The sequence below is a fragment of the Engraulis encrasicolus genome, chromosome 19 (genome assembly GCF_034702125.1).
Source record: "Engraulis encrasicolus isolate BLACKSEA-1 chromosome 19, IST_EnEncr_1.0, whole genome shotgun sequence".
Lineage (NCBI taxonomy): Eukaryota > Metazoa > Chordata > Actinopteri > Clupeiformes > Engraulidae > Engraulis > Engraulis encrasicolus.
The window spans coordinates 20,644,969-20,662,746 of NC_085875.1; the positions used below are offsets into that span (position 1 = coordinate 20,644,969).

Here is a 17,778-nt window from a genome sequence, read left to right on the forward strand (position 1 = left end):
ATGGCTCCCGTTTAAACTTAGTTGCTGTGGCCTGGCGTGGCCTGGCCTCGCTATAGTTGTTTATTTTTCCTTTTGTAGCCTACAGCTTTGGCTAATAGCTGTTGCTTGTCATAAATGACTGGAAAATCAGTTTGTGACAAAGGATGAAATATTTCCCATTCTGTAGGCTGGAGGTGGGAGTCTCCGTACAATGACGAACAATGCAGAGTTAATAAATAATAATAAATAGTAAATGCTCATAAAATTATCATAAAAGTACAAAAAATACTTAAAATATCACTCATATAGTAGCTTATTATGTAACATTTCAGACATGATGAGACCAGAAATTGTTCTATTTTTGTTTTCTCGAAATCAGGGTACTAGGCTTCACTTTTTCACAGTTGTTAGAAAATGTGGTGACATGTTAAAATGTATTCACCTTTTTCGAAAAAAAGGGGGTGGCTCACCTTACCCCATGGCTCACTTTACCCCAGTCTCCCCTATTGTTCATGTGGGATGAGGGGGGATGGGCAGGTTCATAACAGTCCTCAGGTAGGCCTAATCGGCAGGGTGTAATGTGTGAGTGGGGGGAGGGTAGCTCAGTCATTCTTGAAAAGGGGGCATGGCATACGCCCAGCAACAAGTTTAAAGAGCCATTCCTCCGCTCTCTCAGGTACATTTCACTGTTGTTGTTGGTGTCAGTCAGTGGTCATGCCTCAGCAAAGAGACCCTGATCGGGAGTGGGCCGACCTGCGTTGGCTGGAAATACAAGCACAGGAATATTTGGCAGAATATGAGGTAAGTTCTTCTATTTAATCACTTAACTGTTATTAGTTCATCACTGTTATTGTCCTGTCTTGCACTTTGATGTCAGTTTCAAAATGTACACGCCAGTTTGGAAATGTAAATGTCATTCCTTGCAGGCCCGGAAAGCATCTGAACCACCACCCCCTAAAATCAGAAGAAATACCCAGAGGACAGGGAGAGACAAACCAAGGGCTAAGCGTGGACGCCCAAAAGGCTCGACTTTGGCCTCCAGAGCTGGTGTGTGAATGTATACCGCTTAGAGACAATTTCTTACTTTCGATATTTAACTACACAAACACATCGTATTGTACTGTACTTGAATTATTCACATTTGTCACATTTGTTCTTATTTGGCATTGACATACACTGTTTGTTGAATATTGAGATATCTATTTGTATTGGCATTTGTGTTGACACATGCAACAATACTACTCTCAGAAGTGAAGTGATGAACATGCTAGTGTGCGTTTCTCTCTCTCCCTCTCTCTCTCTCTCTAATAGCACTTCCCTTAGAAGTGGATAAAGAAGGTCCTCAATGCAGCCTCAGTGTTGACCCAGGGAGAGACAAACCAAGGGCTAAGCGTGGACGCCCAAAAGGCTCGACTTTGGCCTCCAGAGCTGGTGTGTGAATGTATACCGCTTAGAGACAATTTCTTACTTTCGATATTTAACTACACAAACACATCGTATTGTACTGTACTTGAATTATTCACATTTGTCACATTTGTTCTTACTTGACATTGACATACACTGTTTGTTGAATATTGAGATATCTATTTGTATTGGCTTTTGTGTTGACACATGCAACAATACTACTCTCGGAGGTGAAGTGATGAAAATGCTTGGGTGCATTTCTCTCTCTCTCTCTCTCTCTCTCTCTCTCTCTAATAGCACTTCCCTTAGAAGTGGATAAACAAGGTCCTCATTGCAGCCTCAGTGTTGACCTACAAATGGAACTTGGTGAGATACAATTTTATAGCTGACACGTTTGCGGACAGTTTCCATAATCTGGAAATGATTTCCTTCATTACGGTAGTGTGTCAGCAGTAGTGAACCATGACAAGAAATCTGAGCGATTTCGATAGGGAAAGTGGTTTAAACTTTCCATTCGTGTAATTGGTAGGCAAGTGTCTTTGGAGAGGTCTTTCAGGATATAGAAGTAATACAGAACATTTCTTTTAAAGAAAGGTACATGGAACAGCTACAGGAGGCACCAGAAGAGCCCACAAAGTCTAATGATTGGAGTTCGAGGCAGAAAAAAGCTGCAGAGTGTTGGAAAGCTGCGAGACAATTCCACGTGCAGAGCCTCTTTGAATCCCATCGTGTCGGCCATCCATTGTGCACCCATTGCAACGAGACTGCTGTTATTAGGTTGGTATCCACATTATTCATAGTGTCTTTTGCCTGTATGGATTGACTTATTTGATTTATTGGTGTTGTATGTTGGGACTGGTTTACAGTGTGCGTGTGTACTTCTCACATATCCTACTAGGTGCAGAGATTGTCTGCCCAGTGAGTGGTTTTGTGGCAAATGTGACGTCACTTTCCACAAGAAGGCAGTTCTCCACAATAGAGAGAGCATCCATGAGGGCTTCTTTAAGCCCATCCCTCCCAGCACAGTCATCGTCCAGGGAGATGCTGGCTTTTCAGCTCAGGAGCAACGTAAGTACAGACATATTTGTACATTTCTTGATTTATTGACCGACTGTACTTACCATCAACTGAATCAACTGATATTTTTGTGTTATGTTTCTTTTTATAGAATGTATAATGCCATTTAAGGCAAGTCAGAAATGCTCCTGCAACCTTCCCAATATATCTGTGTCGCCAGGAAAGGCTGTCATTTTGATTTCGATCAATGGTAAAGTCATCTACACCAAACATTTCTATATTTTCCATGCATGGCTATTATTCAAAGCTGTACCGATCCTAACTATTGTACTCTTTCTTCCTAAGGCAGGTACGATTTGCATCTGCCATTGTTTCAGTGCCACAAATGCAGTCAGAAGTGGTATCCCGAGTTTGGGGATGTGGTGGGAAGTGGGTACTGGCCAGCCTCCATCTGTGCACAGAACAAGACGTATTACACACTGGACCTGTTCAGTTCCTTTGAGGAGCTGAAAGTAATTGCCCCCACACTGTCCAGACAGGCTTTCGCCAAACTTCTTGAGCACAGAACAAGATGTGCTGGGAGGGTAAGTGTTTACCATATATGAAATGTTTTAAATCATATTGTTTACTCCATTCCATGTGCAAATAATTGACGTCCTCTCTCAGTCAGGACCTGTGTCTGGCGACCGTCTGCAGAGGAGCTTCCTGGAGTTCTACTATTGCCAGTACGAGCAAGAGCAGCAAACAGGGGAAGCCTCCCTATCATGCCCAGCATGTCATCCGGACATGGTAGCTGTGGCAGTGGATGGTAACAGAAAGCTTTACCGCTTCAAAAGTAGAAGGTACTTTTCCCCAGCTCTTTCTATTATGCATGTTGAACAACAACTTAATGCTCATTATGACATGTCTTGAAATGCCTTGAATCATTTGTCTTGAACCATTTCTTTTTCTCCCTCTCTACAGTGCTTGTTCTGCAGACAAGCCCTATTTTGATGGTGTGTTTGTGGCAGAGGATGCGGCTGTTGCAGACTTTGTCGGCACACTACATCGTGCAGTGAAACAGGTATTTATACCTGTTATTTCATTTACTTTGTAAAACAAACTTATGCCAAAATTTGTAAAACATTGACACAAAATGTCATGTTCGTGTCTTCATGTTATATTGTTTTTCTTCAGACACGTGGTCAGGGTACCTGTGGGGGGACATCCTGGGCTGCAGCGAAGGAGATTTCTAGGAGGGCAAATAAGATGGACGAAGAAGGCATGGAAGTTGCTGTTTGTAGGCATGGCTTTCTATTGAAAGCCCTGAATATGTACAGAGGTAAGATGAAGGGACTGGGTGAATACACCATTTTGCAATTAAACTCTTCAATATCAGACCCCAGCACTTAATAGCTACGGCAGCTACCTTTACAACAGTTGCCTACTACCTGAACAAAATCTTAATTCGCCTCCCCTAAACCCTGTATTTTACAAACCCTGTATTTTATGGGGGTTTGTGCAATTTAGTATTTAGTAACATTTAGTAACCTTTTCAAAGTTTGCCATACCTGTCTCATAACGTGCACAACAATTTATTCACAGGGGAGATCTTCGCCTATCCAATGTTTCTCCATAAAGCGCTAATGCCATGCAACGCAACCTTCTTTGCAATGGATGTGGCTTGCAAGTACTGGCCATACCTTCAGAAGGCTGCCAACCACCTGCCAGAGCTCCTAGAGCTTTTGAATTCCACACCCCTCCTTAGTGTCATGCATGCACAAAACCACGAGACCAAGTGTCAGGTAAGTAATGATGTATTCATGTGTACGGGTATTGAAATGGCAATAGATTTCGTGTCAGGTGTTAGTGTTGAAATGGTGTCAGTGTTGAAATGCCATGTTGTGATCTTTGTAGATTGCTTGGAGTGGAAAATACATTGAGGGTGCCGGGACTACTGCGGGAGAGGAAGTAGAGCAAGTGAACAGCTACCTGTCCCGCTGTGCTTTGACAACAAAGTACATGTCCAAAGGAGGTATTTGCTCCTCTTGCTATAGGCCTACATGTTTCTGGGCTTTTGTTGCTGTTCATTGCACAATGGCCTTCATGTCCATTTTAACTCTTTTGTCTTTTGACAGCACGTGTGGACATGCTGACTGTTCATGCCTTAGGGTGGAACAAGAAGAAAACCTCTGGACTGCAACAAGCCCTGTGCTCCCGATATGCCAAGGTAAGGCCGTCATTTCACAGTCATTGAGGCTGTCTTTTTTTGCTGCAACATTGCTTGTGAAACACTTCTGTGGTACTGTTGCACTGCACTACAGCCTTCATGGATGTTTTTTGTATCTTTTTGTATTTTTGTATTGCTTTTTCCAGACATGCAAGATGCTGACGGAAGCTGAGAAGGAAGAGCAGCAGAAAAAGGAGGATCTGGCCTGCACTGATGGAGCTGCATGGGTTGCTGAAGTGCAGGAATGGGCAACCCGCGGTAAATGCAGCTATTATTATTTTCTGTTCTCCCATACTTCTTTCCTCCTAAATTGGATCCTCCAAACTCTTCACTGAAATGATGGTGTGAAAACGGCAGCCTGTATTGTATTTCATTTCATCTTGAGCTAATGTTAATGTCTTACATTTACCAGCTACAGTTTTGGCAGATTCATTGACTTTTGACAACTCACAGGTTTGTCTTTATATTCACAGTAAGAACACGCCCTTTGAAGCTGCAGCAGGACATAGAGGGCCGCTATCTTAACCTTCGACAGAGGAAGCAAGCTCTGTACCGAAAGAATGGTATCTTTGTAATGTCCATAGAAAGTATTTCAGGATTTTTTAGTTAGTGCAGCTTACGCATAACCTCTCAGTCCTTGTATTTTCTGATTGTTTTCCAGACAGTGGTCAGTTGCGTCATCGTCTGCGGAGCGAGATGACTGTTGTTAAGAACAGGCTTCTTAAAGACATTGCCACCTTCAACAGTGCATCGCCAACAACGACAATCGACATTGGAACCGTGGAGCGATCATTGTCAGGAGATGGACCAGCTGTTTTTTGGCCTTGGGATGTGCAGGGGAGTGGTAAGAGAATTGTTCATTTATTCTGTTTTAGGCTACTCAAGTGTTTTTTTTTGTCATTCAAACATTTAAGTGACACCATTACAAATCTTGAAACTGCCAGTTTTCAATTACATACTGACAATTACCACATGGAAAAGTGACAGGGGGTGGGGGCCATCAAGGGTGTTACAGGCCCATCTAATTAGTATTCAAACAACAGAAACTGGATTAATTTACTAGTACTTTTTCACACTTGTAAGGAAACAACAATGCTGTTAATATGTCTGTACTCTACTCTACTCTACTCTTTGCCTTTCAGTCAGACTTGAGGACAAGCATGCCTACTTTGTGGCCTCGATGCGCAGGAAGCGCTTGGAAGAAGAGAAAGGCATCCTCGTGAAGGAGATGGAACAGCACACTACATCACTGAAAAGATTGATGTCTTGTCTAGAAGCAAAGATGTCATCGGCAGGTAAGTTGCAATTGTCAAACCTACTGTATATGTACCATCAAATAAAAAAATGAGAATTTTGCTTTCTTTGACATTTATCTGCACTGTTCAACTTGGAGGTTGTATTCTGACATGCCATGTGTTTGTCGTCGTATTTTTGATGTTGCATCTGCAGAGTCACAAAATGAGGGCCTTTCTGCCTTCTGTCGAAGACGGCTTCATGACCTGACAATCGTCCATCTTTCTGCTGTGGCAAGCTACAGGGCTGTTTTAAGCCCACAGGGGACCAATAGGCCATCTTGTGAGGAAGGGCAGGGAGATGACGGGAATGAGGACGATGTACACAGCAGTGATTTCTCATACACCAGTGATGAGGAAGAAACGGAGTGTAGGTACGGTGTAGAGAAACAAACATTGCATGGGAAAAACACAATGTCCAACTTACTTTGTTTTACCTCACAGAGTGTGAAGGGGCATGCTAATGTATCCCTTAGCTACTAATCTTTCCCTAATCCATTTTCTGTCTTTGTCATCTTTCTAGTTCTTTAATCTGAGACGGTTTGGAATCATCAATCATCATTCCTTGGTAAGTGTTTTGAAAGAATACTTTGAATACCAATGTTTGATATCTTCTGTAATTACTGTAGTATGTATATAAAAGAAGTGAGTACATTTCTCACTTGTCTGCATTTTTGTAAGTGTTTCTTTAAATGGGACATTTCTTAAAATGATATTGACACAAGGAACATTAGACAGCATGAAGTTATAACTGCTGTATATTTACTTATTATCCCTATTCCCTCCATCATCTCCTCCAAGACACCCGCAGCTGTCTCCTTTCTCCTGCTTTCTCCAACACACCAACAGCCTCTCTCTGTCCTGCTCTCCTCTGTCTCCTCCATCCTGATCTCCAGTGCAGCAGCAGTGCCATCCATGTCACCCCCAGCAGCAGCACTGGCATTCATGCCCTCAGTAGCACCCAGGACAGAAAACACAACATTTAAATTAAACTGTTAAAAAACTCTGTTAAGCTATTGCCATTCCACCAAGAACTAAGTGATTGCTGTGAGTTATTCAGCCAGTGGAATGTGCTGTGTGTGTGTATGTGTGTGTGTGTGTGTGTGGGGGGGGGGGACTTTTTTTTGTTTTGTTCCACTGCTGCATGTGTATGTTTGTGTTGTAAATAAATACTTGAATGTTTGAACATGCCTCTCGTGTGAGTTTCTTTACTTGGTAGGTTCTTGCATATGAAATGTATAGTGTGTCTTTAATAGCCTAATATTCATAGTCAATTCTTCTATCCCATTTAAAGGCTTAAACATTACATTATGAATTGCCGGTATTACTTTTCAAGGTTAAAGTCCCTCTAGCAATGCTTGGGGTTAGGTGTCCTGCTCAACGGCACTTCAGCCATGGATGGAGGTGTAGGGAGAGGTTAGGGTGGGATTAAAACCTACAACCCCATAGATAGAAAGAACACATAAAATAATACAGTAATCAACACTTTGTGGCCCCCCCCCCCCCCCACCCCCCCACACACACACACACACACACACACACACTTTGAAAACCACTGGTCAATGTGGTGACTAGGCCTACATCAGCATCAGCATCTTTCAGAGAAAAGGTGAATAGGAGTGGTGCGTGCATCACCATCAGTGGAGCATCAACGTCTGGGCATGATCATAGGGTGACCATCTGTCCGGACTTCGGGTGGACAACCCCGCACCCTAACCCACCGCCCTGTCGCAGTAGTCCTACCCGTGGCTTCAAATCGCCGGTGGGCGGCTTCATGTAAATTCAAAGATAGCCTACGGGCAGGAGTGTAATTACCAGCGGTGTTTTAAATCCGGAGGCGGCTTATGTCACTCCCTCCCCGTGTAATTTTAAACAGAAGTTGTAGACTACATGCATATCGTAAATCAACCACGTAGTTTTCAAATGCCAACGCATGCATAGGCCTATCGTAAATCAACCACGAGACTCAAATCTTCTGTCGCAGTAGTCCTACCCGTGGCTTCAAATCGCCGGTGGGCGGCTTCATGTAAATTCAAAGATAGCCTACGGGCAGGAGTGTAATTACCAGCGGTGTTTTAAATCCGGAGGCGGCTTATGTCACTCCCTCCCCGTGTCATTTTAAACAGAAGTTGTAGACTACATGCATGCATATCGTAAATCAACCACGTAGTTTTCAAATGCCAAATCTTAAATCTTAAATCAACCACGAAACACGGGCAATAATAAAATGAAGTGTAGGCCTAATCAGGCTATCAGCGGTGTGGAGTAGGGCTACGGGCATGAGTCTCCCCGTGTCATTTTAAACAGAAGTTGTAGACTACATGCATGCATATCGTAAATCAACCACGTAGTTTTCAAATGCCAAATCTTAAATCTTAAATCAACCACGAAACACGGGCAATAATAAAATGAAGTGTAATCAGGCTATCAGCGGTGTGGAGTAGGGCTACGGGCATGAGTGTAATCAGGCTATCAGCTGTGTTTTAAATCGGGAGGCGGCCGGTGTGGCTATCAGCGGTGTGGAGTAGGGCTACGGGCATGAGTCTCCCCGTGTCATTTTAAACAGAAGTTGTAGACTACATGCATGCATATCGTAAATCAACCACGTAGTTTTCAAATGCCAAATCTTAAATCTTAAATCAACCACGAAACACGGGCAATAATAAAATGAAGTGTAATCAGGCTATCAGCGGTGTGGAGTAGGGCTACGGGCATGAGTGTAATCAGGCTATCAGCTGTGTTTTAAATCGGGAGGCGGCCGGTGTGGCAGCTTTTGTTATATGCACCGGAATTCAAGCGATGCGCAAATGCCAACGCATGCATATCGTAAATCAACCACGTAGTTTTCAATGCATATCGTAAATCAACCACGAGACTGAAACCGTAAATCAACCACGAAACACGGGCAATATCGTGAATTCACCACGTCCTTGTACACAATTTCCCCCAGAAATTCCCCCATTTTTTTCGTGAAGACTTTACGACTGGCGCGAGATAGGGCTCGCGTATGTCATCGCAGACTTTCGTTTCTCGCGTTCCTTGTGCCAACATTTCCTGTGGTCCATATCTGGAATGAACTAGCCATTGGAGCAAAGTAATGCAGGGGAGTGGTTGCGTTATGAGGTCACGGTGCGAGACTGCACCGAGCCAGCAGCGGGCGGAGAGTCCCGCAACAGAAAAGCATAAACATGAGACCGAGGAGCACGGCAGACGCGAGAGCAGGAAACGTTTGATTTCAACAGACGTAGCTAAGTGAACCAGTGCCAGCGACCAAATAATAGCGCTTCTTTTGCCTCTAACGGGATTTTTTGGAAACACCGCACTTCAATTTTTGGAGCACGGAAGGCGCATAAAAGGCGAATACTCGCAGCTTGCACAAAAAAGGACTGAGAGACGCGGGGGAGACAGAGAGAGGGGAGAGAGGGAGACAGAGAGACGCATAAGTCCAGAAAAGAAAGTTGTTTCGCAAAACAAACCAGAGGGAACTCCGAGAGTGTGATAGCATTGCGCACTAAAACCATGCCGTCTCTTTACAGCGTGGGATAGTTGCTCTTTCTCACAGTTTAACGGATCGTTCATTTAGCGGTTTGTAATCCTCAACAAAAGTTTGTCGTGTGGGACGTGTAAACCAATACACCAGAAATCCGGACATTTTTACGGGAACTGCAAAGCCGTTTATATGCCAGTTTAGAACGGCGTGTTCCTTTCAATAGGGTCCTTTCGACAAGGGTTTATCTCTCAGGATTGATTTTGGGAAATCGGGACTGGGTTTGGATTATATCTTTTTCATTTTTTTTTGCTACATGGCCTCCTCCAGGATGTATCTTCTAGCGAAATGTATCCTCACCTTCCAACTTATGATCTTGATTGCAAAGAACAGCCGGGCGTTGTTGTGCCTGCCCTGCGACGAGTCGAAATGCGAGGAACCGAAGCAGTGCAAGGGGGCCGTGGTGCCTGGCATCTGCGGGTGTTGCACGGTATGCGCCAAGCAGAAGAACGAGAGCTGCGGCGGCATGTACGGGTTGTATGGGACTTGCGACCGGGGGCTCCGTTGCGTGATCAGACCACTGGTCAACGGCGGATTCATCACGCAGTTCGAGGTTGGAGTTTGTGAAGGTGTGTATATCAGCGAATTAAGCACAGGGTGAAAAGTTATTTTAATGCCAAAATATTTGTAGTTCCCACATTTGTCATGTTTTCCTGACAATGACAGCGGTGCTGTGTTGTTTGACGTCTGGCACGCAGTGGTTCACTGTCATTACTGTATCAGCCTAATTGTTTAGGATGATAAACAATTAAACGTATGTTTAAACTATTGTTTAAACAATTAAACTGTTTGGTTGTCAGAAAATATGAACCTTGGGAAATATACTTATTTTGTTATGAAGTAGGCTACACCATTTCCACAATCCCATTCTTCATAATCTTTTTAAACCCCTGTTTAATCATTCCATCCCCATCTGTGACGAATCATTTATGGATTGTTTCAGAGTAACAGGTTTAGATTAAGAGGACTATCAAAACAGTACAATAAAAACGTGTGGTTCTCTGGCAGATTCAGACATAGTAGAAGTTGTCAGTGGGTTACTGTGGAGGATGCGTATAGGCTACCGCCTGGCTTCCTCGCCGTTGGGTAGAATGATGTGACCGGGTAGGGAGAGTGCAAGCTGAGCAAGCGAGCTGGCTAATGCGTTTGCAGCATGTGGGTTTTCCATTTCTTTGGGGTATAGCTAACGAATTCCGTGCTGTTTTTGGACGTGGTGCCAGCAGCAGCCCCAGCCCCTCCGCCGAGGCATGTTGGTTTTTCATTGGAATGTCGGCTATGCGACTCGGCTTGCGCGTCAGCCCCGTATATTTTACAACATATGAGGGCATGTATGTGTACTGCAAATATCTGGAACCTCAAGTGTTGACCCTCATAGACATGTCTTTGTCACAGTTTTGCGCTATAACGTGGCTTTTAAAACCGCACTAGCCAGAAAGACTACACGCCTTGCGGTGGCTATGATTTCCAACATAAGCGCATTCATTACTGCCATAAGACCCTGCCGCCTGTTTGGACTGAAGAGCCCGGGTGGTATAAGAGCGGCAGTATCCCCCGTCATTTGACCCAGTGGAGGAAACCCGTTAGAAACCATAATGCGTACCTCCACCAAATGCTCTTTTGTTCCTCAACTGAAGTAGTAGACTCACAAACTCCTACAGGTGGGCCTCCTAACCTGGAGGGAGGGGCATATTTAGGCCCCATGCACCGCAGTCTGGAAAAAGATTTGCTCAAGTCTCATGCAGTGCCCAGTCAGTAAGACGTCTGGGCTCGGGTTTCAAGCCAGGCCAATAATGAAAACATGCTGATGGCGTTCCCCAAAGGTTTGGCATGTACTGTCTCAGGTGACGTCCGGCGTAATCCAGCCGGCAAAACACAGGGGGTGCTGTGTGTGTCCAAAGCCGGATGCCTGCTGGGAGGAATGAGGAGGGATCAAAGCATGGATCGCAAGTACATTGCTCCGACAGTCTAACCTTTGGCCTTGTAACCCTGCCACTCACACGTAATGACCTTGCATCACGACCCAACCCATCCCCCCCGCCACCCCCCAATGAACAGCCACCTACCCACTGACTCAGCCCCACACCAACCCTGTCTTCAGCACGCTTTCTTTGAAATACTGACAGAGACAGAAAGAGGCACCTTCGCTTGTAATGACTCATTACAGCGTTGCTTCTGTGAATGCAGAAGCTTTCATAGCTCCCAAGCACCAGCACGGTTGTAACTTACTCCAAATGGGCAGTCATACCTAGACACCTTCAGTGCCATCACATCCAATTTTAATCATCAGACTACCTGCTGGTTGAGGCTCACGTGGATCAATTTTTCCCTCTTTGCTTCATTGACCCTAAACTACTGAAGAGGTGATATCACTGCAGCAATTTGAGTGTCTGACAGCACCCGGATATTTTCACATTCTATCTGGCCAGGTCTCTCTCTCTCTCTCTCTCTCTCTCTCTCTCTCTCTCTCTCTCTCTCTCTCTCTCTCTCCCTTTCTCTCTCCCCCTCCTCTGAGCCAGCAGGGCACATTGGTCTAGTCGCGTGGTGGAGACTTGGACAGAGCCAGAAGCTCGAGGTGTCTGGCGATGTTCATCGTTATCTCTGAGGGAGGCTTTTGTTTTGGTTTTAATGTCCTTTTCTGGGCAATTAGGGAGGGCTACGCTTTAGATCAGCGCATTCTCGGAACCAAATGCCTGTCTGGTCGGAGAAATTACCCAGTGCAATACCTTCCACGTCCCTTCCATGCTTCTTGTGAATCGATGGGCCCCAGGTCTATGGGGAGAACTTTATGGAGGTCGAGGAGTGGTGGGTCGCTGGGTCGAGTTTTGTGTGTGTGTGTTTGTGTGTACGCATCTGTGTGTGTGTGTGTGTGTGTGTGTGTGTGTGTGTGTGTGTGTGTGTGTGTGTGTGTGTGTGTGTGTGTGTGTGTGTGTGTGTGCAGAGAGACAGAATGAGGGGTTATCCTGAGGGCCTTGAGGCAATAAGAGCACTCTCAGGGGTGGTGGTGGTGGTGGTGGGGTGGGGTGTTTGCCATGTCCTGCTTCTCTCGTTAGCGCCGGTTGGCAGTGCCGATGCTAGTGCCTCCGTACCTCAGGGAGTTGGAGAGATCGAGACGAGACGAGAAGAGAAGAGAGGAGAGTGAAGAAAGAGCTCTTTCCCTTCCCGCTCCTCTGCTCTGGAGTACTCTCTAACACAACACAGAAGTTACATTATCGCCTCACTGTCGAGCCCGCCTCGGGGCACTGGGGCACAGCGTGCAGGCCTGCCATGCAGTCTAATCTCATCACCTCTCACTCTACCAGCAGCAGAAGGTTTGTCCTGCCTAGCCTAGCCTGGCCTGGGCCTGTGAAGTTAGAAGTTAGCCGCTACTTCTCTTTTGCCGGATGGTGACTTTTATGCCTGGCTGAGACTTATAAGTCTGGCTGAGGGCAGAGCACTTCACACCTTACAATGAACAATTCGAAGTAGCCTGTATTGGCAATGCCTGCATGTGTCCAAAAGTTGGAAGTTAGGCAATAGGCTACTTCTGTTTTGGTGCTATGGATGGTTAGCTGTTTTAAAGGGAACCCAGGTCTGTCTGAGTGCAGAGGGCTTCACCCAAGGGAATATGACACAGGAGAGAAGAAATGAATAACAATTATAAAAGGCTTGTATTGTCATCTGCCCTGCCTGTTAGGACCACATGATTATGGAAAAAATGATTTGGATCGAAATTGAAATCATGATTATTAATCCCAATTATTCAACAACAATAAACAACTGATTGTTTGCAGAGGGTTATTTAAAATCCCAAATGAAATAATCAATAATGTATTGAATGAACAAAATATAATAAGTTATGATGTAAAACTGAATTGCTACTTAGCTGCTATTTTCTGCTGCTCTTCTATTCTTCTGCTGTTGGCAGGGCTGATGGCAGCTTTGTCTGGACCAAATCTGGCCCAGGACCAAATCATCTGAAAGGGCCCCCCTCTCAATGCAATATACAAATACAATACTAGTACAATGTAATGGAGGTCGCAATTCTTGAGAAAATGTAATAGATATCAGACATTGTGTTGTTCACTGGTCAGCTTTTATTCATAGACAAAAATATGCTGGTGATGATGGGATGCAGGCGTCAAGTTCCAGTGGCACTCGCATAATCCAAAGCCAACTGGGAAAAGCCCGTCATCTTAACCATAACTTGTCATAACTAGCTGTGGAAGAACAAAGCCTGTTATACAAAGACAAGCCCAAACTAGTGCAGAGATGTCGGATGAGCAGCAGAATGTTAATAGCTATTAATGAAAGTGCCCAGCATAGACAGTCTCCCCTTTGAGGAAGAATGTTAATGGATGACAATGACATTGGTCATGCATGAGGTGCAGGTTGGGGTGAGGCTGAAATTTGGTCGTTTGGCCAGACCCAACAGTTCTAGTGGGCTCGGGCAACACCTCTTCTGTGTTGGAGGGTCGTTGGTGGAGAACACCAATGCCTTTAAATTTCTCTTAAAACTCCTGTTTGTGATTGAGTGCCTTGGGTGGTTTTACTTTTTTTTGCAGCAGCCTCCTGTCTTTCTGTGTTTGGAGATGGAGGTGGGGGGAAGCAATGAAGTTGAGGGATGCGTCTGCAAAGCACTCATTGGAGGGCTCTCATTGGTTTTTCCAGTGGTTTCATCACTTTCCCCCTGAAGCAAGTACCGAACCCCGTCAACTTCTTGTTGCTCCACTCCAGTGTCTCTGAGGGGTGGGGGGTGTTGTGTGTGTCTGTGTGAGTCTATTCTCTTTTTCATTTTCACTCACTACCTCAAAGCCTCCAGGCACGGCACGTGTGCTATTGATAAGCGCAGGCTGTGACATACAAACGGGGGGAAAAGTTGTGTGTAGTTGTGTGTTGAGTGAACCGAACAGAAGAATTTGGGGGATAAAAGAGCAGGGCCAGAGAGAGAGAGAGAGAGAGAGAGAGAGAGAGAGAGAGAGAGAGAGAGAGAGAGAGAGAGAGACAGAGACAGAGAGAGAGAGACAGAGAGAGAGACAGAGAGACTACCGTACAGAGAGTCAGAGTGGGGTTGTCTTTGAAGCAAAAGGGGAACTGGAACGCATCCTCCCTCCCACCCCTCGTTCCTAACGCTTTTACCCCATGAAAATGTGTGTGCTTTCGGCCCGCCAGAGCTTCAGACTCAAGCTCTTGCTGGCCTGGCTCTCTGTCAGATTGGCTGTGTGATGCTGCCAAATAGTTTTCTGCCTTAGAAAAAGAATCCAACACAGAAGTCCATACAGTGTGGGGGTGTGGCTGTGTGTGTGTGGGGGGATGATTCTCTCTATCTTTCTTTCTTTTTCTCTCTCTTTCGCTCTCGCTCTCCCTCTCCCTCTCCCTCTCCCTCTCCTTCTCTCAATTGCCCTCTTGCTTTGGTTCCGCGTCTCTCTAGTCCAATGTTCTTTTCTGTTTAACATTCCTGCGCTGTTTTCTATTCAAGCCCTTTGCAAGCTATGGCACGAAGGCTCCGGAGAAATAATAATAATAATTTATTTGCCTCGCTGGCACTCTCATCCGGACAGTGTGCATAGCTGACTTTTTTTCACCTGCCGATACCATCCATTTACTGGGCTGTGTGTTTACAGTGTGGGCTGGTTTGTGTCTGTGTTTGCCAGCTCAGCTGCTGGCCTCGTCTCTCGACCCATCTCTCCTCCTGCCTGCCTGCTTGCCTGCTTCACCCTCTATCTGTTTGCCTTCCTGTCTGTCCGTATACATGTCTGCCTGCCTGCTTGTCTGGTTGCCTGCTTGTCTGCCTGTCTGTTTGCCTACCTGCTTGTCTGTCTGCCTTCCTGTCTGTCTGTATACAGGTCTGCCTGTCTGTCTGTCTGCCTGCTTGTCTGCCTGCCTGGCTGTATGCCTGGCTGTCTGCCTGTCTGTTTGCCTACCTGCTTGTCTGTCTGCATGCCTGTCTGTCTGTTGCTATGTCTAGGTATTTGCCTTCTTGTCTCTGTCTTTTTGTAATGTCGAGGCAGGCGGGCACTTTATTTCAAACCCGAAAGCAGTTGAAGGCCTGTCATGAAGGCCTGTCTGCCGTGAGTGAACATCAGAGGGCTTTGTCGTTTGTTTGTTTAGAGGCTGCCTGATTCATGTATGAAGCACCCTTCTCAGGCGCATGTTATACATTCTGTTTTGTGGGGACAGGTGCCAAGTCCCACTTTTTGGTTGCCTGAACATGTGTGTCCGTCCTTGTCTGTGCTGGTGTGTGTGCTTGTGTGTGTATGCGTGCACGTGAATGAATGAATGAATGATTTTATTTGACATCTTCAGTTCATATGCATAAAATAAATACATGATTGAGTTTCATATAAACCGCACCACATACTTAAATAAAAAAAACAGAGAGTCAGGATAGCACAATAAAGCTCGAAAGCTTATTTCCGTGTGTGTGAATGCGCGCGTGTGTGTGTCTGTGAAAATACTGTACAGTTTGTAGCACATATCGTATCACTCTGTATGTGTACACATCGGTGTGTGTGTGTGTGTGTGTGTGTGTGTGTGTGTGTGTGTGTGTGTGTGTGTGTGTGTGTGTGTGTGTGTGTGTGTGTGTGTGTGTGCACGCCTGTGCCTATTTCATTATGCGTGCGTCTGTCCTATGTATAACCTCCTTTGTAAACACGCCTGGGGTTGGATGGAGTCATTGCCTAGGTGCTGAGTTTCACAGTAATATCTCCAGCAGCACTCTCTCGCTCTCTGTCTTTGTATTGCTTTGTATAGTGTGTCGGTCAATGTGGGCAGCAGGCTGTGGGGGCAGCCTTCAATATCTAGCAATATGGAATCGGGAGCTATATCACATCTAAACTAGCACCGCGACGGCTGTCTCCGCTCTCCGATGGCCTCTCGCCGCTCGCGAAAAACAAGGACATAACACCTGGGATTGGACCATAAGGCATATCCCATCTGGTTAACGGCACATTTCTCTTCTCTCTCTCTCTCTCTCTCTCTCTCTCTCTCTCTCTCTCACTCTCTCACTCAGTCTCTTGCTCTCGTCTTCTCTCTGTCTTTCTCTCTGTCTCTGTCTCTGTCTCTCTCTCTGTCTCTCTCTCTCTCTCTCTCTCTGTCTCTCCCACCCCCCCACCGCATGGTGTTTGCATATTGCTTAAATTCCCTAGTAGCATGCTGTTGTTGTCCGCATTGTTAATGTATTATTTTCAGTTGTTGCACTTGTGATGTGCAAATTGGGGGTTTGTCTTTTGAATATGCCGCTATTTTACCTGGTCCTTATTTGTTTTATTATCATTTTTTATTTGTAGTAGTAGAGTCATGATATGACTCAAGCGATGCATACTGTATAATTACAGCTGAAAAGTTACAAACAAAACTTGTAAGCCAGTAATGACAACCCACACAAACAGCCATGCTATACCATTCTGCACAAAGTCGTCATATGTTAGCTTTCTTTCCATTTACTGTACATACGCTTTCAGACATCTGGGTATTTGACACGCCTATGCACGCTTGGGTGCACACAGGACTACACACACACACACACACACATGCACGCACACACACACATACACAATACTCACAAACTTCCAAATACAACACATCACACCTTATTTTTCTGCTGTGCTCAAGCTGTGAATTCGGTTTCCTCTGGTCACAAGTTGCTGGTGAGGTGGAAAGTGGGAAGGCCACACTACTGCTCCTTCCACCCATCCCACCTCACCTCACCAACCTCTGTAGCATGTCTTTTTAAAATATGGATGCTGCTGCCAGCTCAGCTCACATAAACGTGTGCTAGTTGTGCCTTGACAACGCTGAACACAGGGAGAGGAGGACGAGGCCAGTGTGGTTTATGGGGGATGAGGCGTGGTGAGGCAGTCAGAGAGGATGAGAGCAAATGCTTGACCTTTCCGAGCTTCAGCATCCCTCTTCTCACTGTGTTTCTAAAATAGGGAGAGAGAGATAGACAGAGACAGACAGAGAGGGAGAGACTGTGTGTGTGTGTGAGAGAGAGAGGGGGGGGGGGGAGAGTCATAGTCTATTTGTCATCATTGCCATACCACCCTCCATAGCTCTCTCTCTTCTCCATCTTGACTGGCATTGAAAGTGCAGCATGGCACTGAGAGCATGGGAGTTGTATGTCTAAATAATTTTGTAGCCTGCCAGTCACTGGAAGCGTGGTGAAGGTGGGCTATACAGTAGGTCTATAAATAATTTGATTCTCCAGTTAGTTGTGAAGTAGTGAAAAGTGTCTAGAAGAAGGACGTCTGACTACATTGACAGAAAAGTACTGTGGCCTTAGCAAGGCAGAGGAGTACGATTGCAAAACATACTGTAGCCTTAGGTATATGTTCAATATGTCCAACTCTTAA

General features: G+C 45.4%; 2 protein-coding genes across 3 annotated transcripts in view; both read left to right on the forward strand.

Moving 5' to 3' along the window:
• Positions 1–558: 558 nt before the first annotated feature.
• On the forward strand, positions 559–7,009 carry LOC134435037 (uncharacterized). Of its 2 annotated transcripts, none has more exons than XM_063183780.1 (21): positions 559–780; positions 906–1,026; positions 1,291–1,410; positions 1,681–1,749; positions 1,974–2,160; positions 2,282–2,451; positions 2,552–2,650; positions 2,746–2,984; positions 3,067–3,242; positions 3,364–3,463; positions 3,577–3,721; positions 3,985–4,184; positions 4,297–4,414; positions 4,518–4,609; positions 4,756–4,867; positions 5,083–5,172; positions 5,271–5,453; positions 5,752–5,904; positions 6,059–6,271; positions 6,425–6,469; positions 6,703–7,009. In XM_063183780.1, the coding sequence occupies exons 1-20, from the start codon at positions 694–696 to the stop codon at positions 6,430–6,432; spliced, it is 2,682 nt and encodes an 893-aa protein (XP_063039850.1). In that variant the 5' UTR covers positions 559–693; the 3' UTR covers positions 6,433–6,469; positions 6,703–7,009. The 2 variants fall into 2 exon arrangements, with proteins under 2 accessions (XP_063039850.1, XP_063039849.1); XM_063183779.1 differs by having other exon boundaries at positions 565–780; positions 6,059–6,275.
• A 2,034-nt stretch (positions 7,010–9,043) lies between these two features.
• Positions 9,044–17,778, forward strand: part of crim1 (cysteine rich transmembrane BMP regulator 1 (chordin-like)) — a 230,324-nt gene continuing 221,589 nt past the window's right edge. Inside the window, exon 1 of the mRNA XM_063183781.1 lies at positions 9,044–10,017. Coding sequence (XP_063039851.1) covers positions 9,705–10,017 — 313 coding nt within the window. The 5' untranslated portion in view covers positions 9,044–9,704. The remainder of the gene's footprint in view (positions 10,018–17,778) is intronic.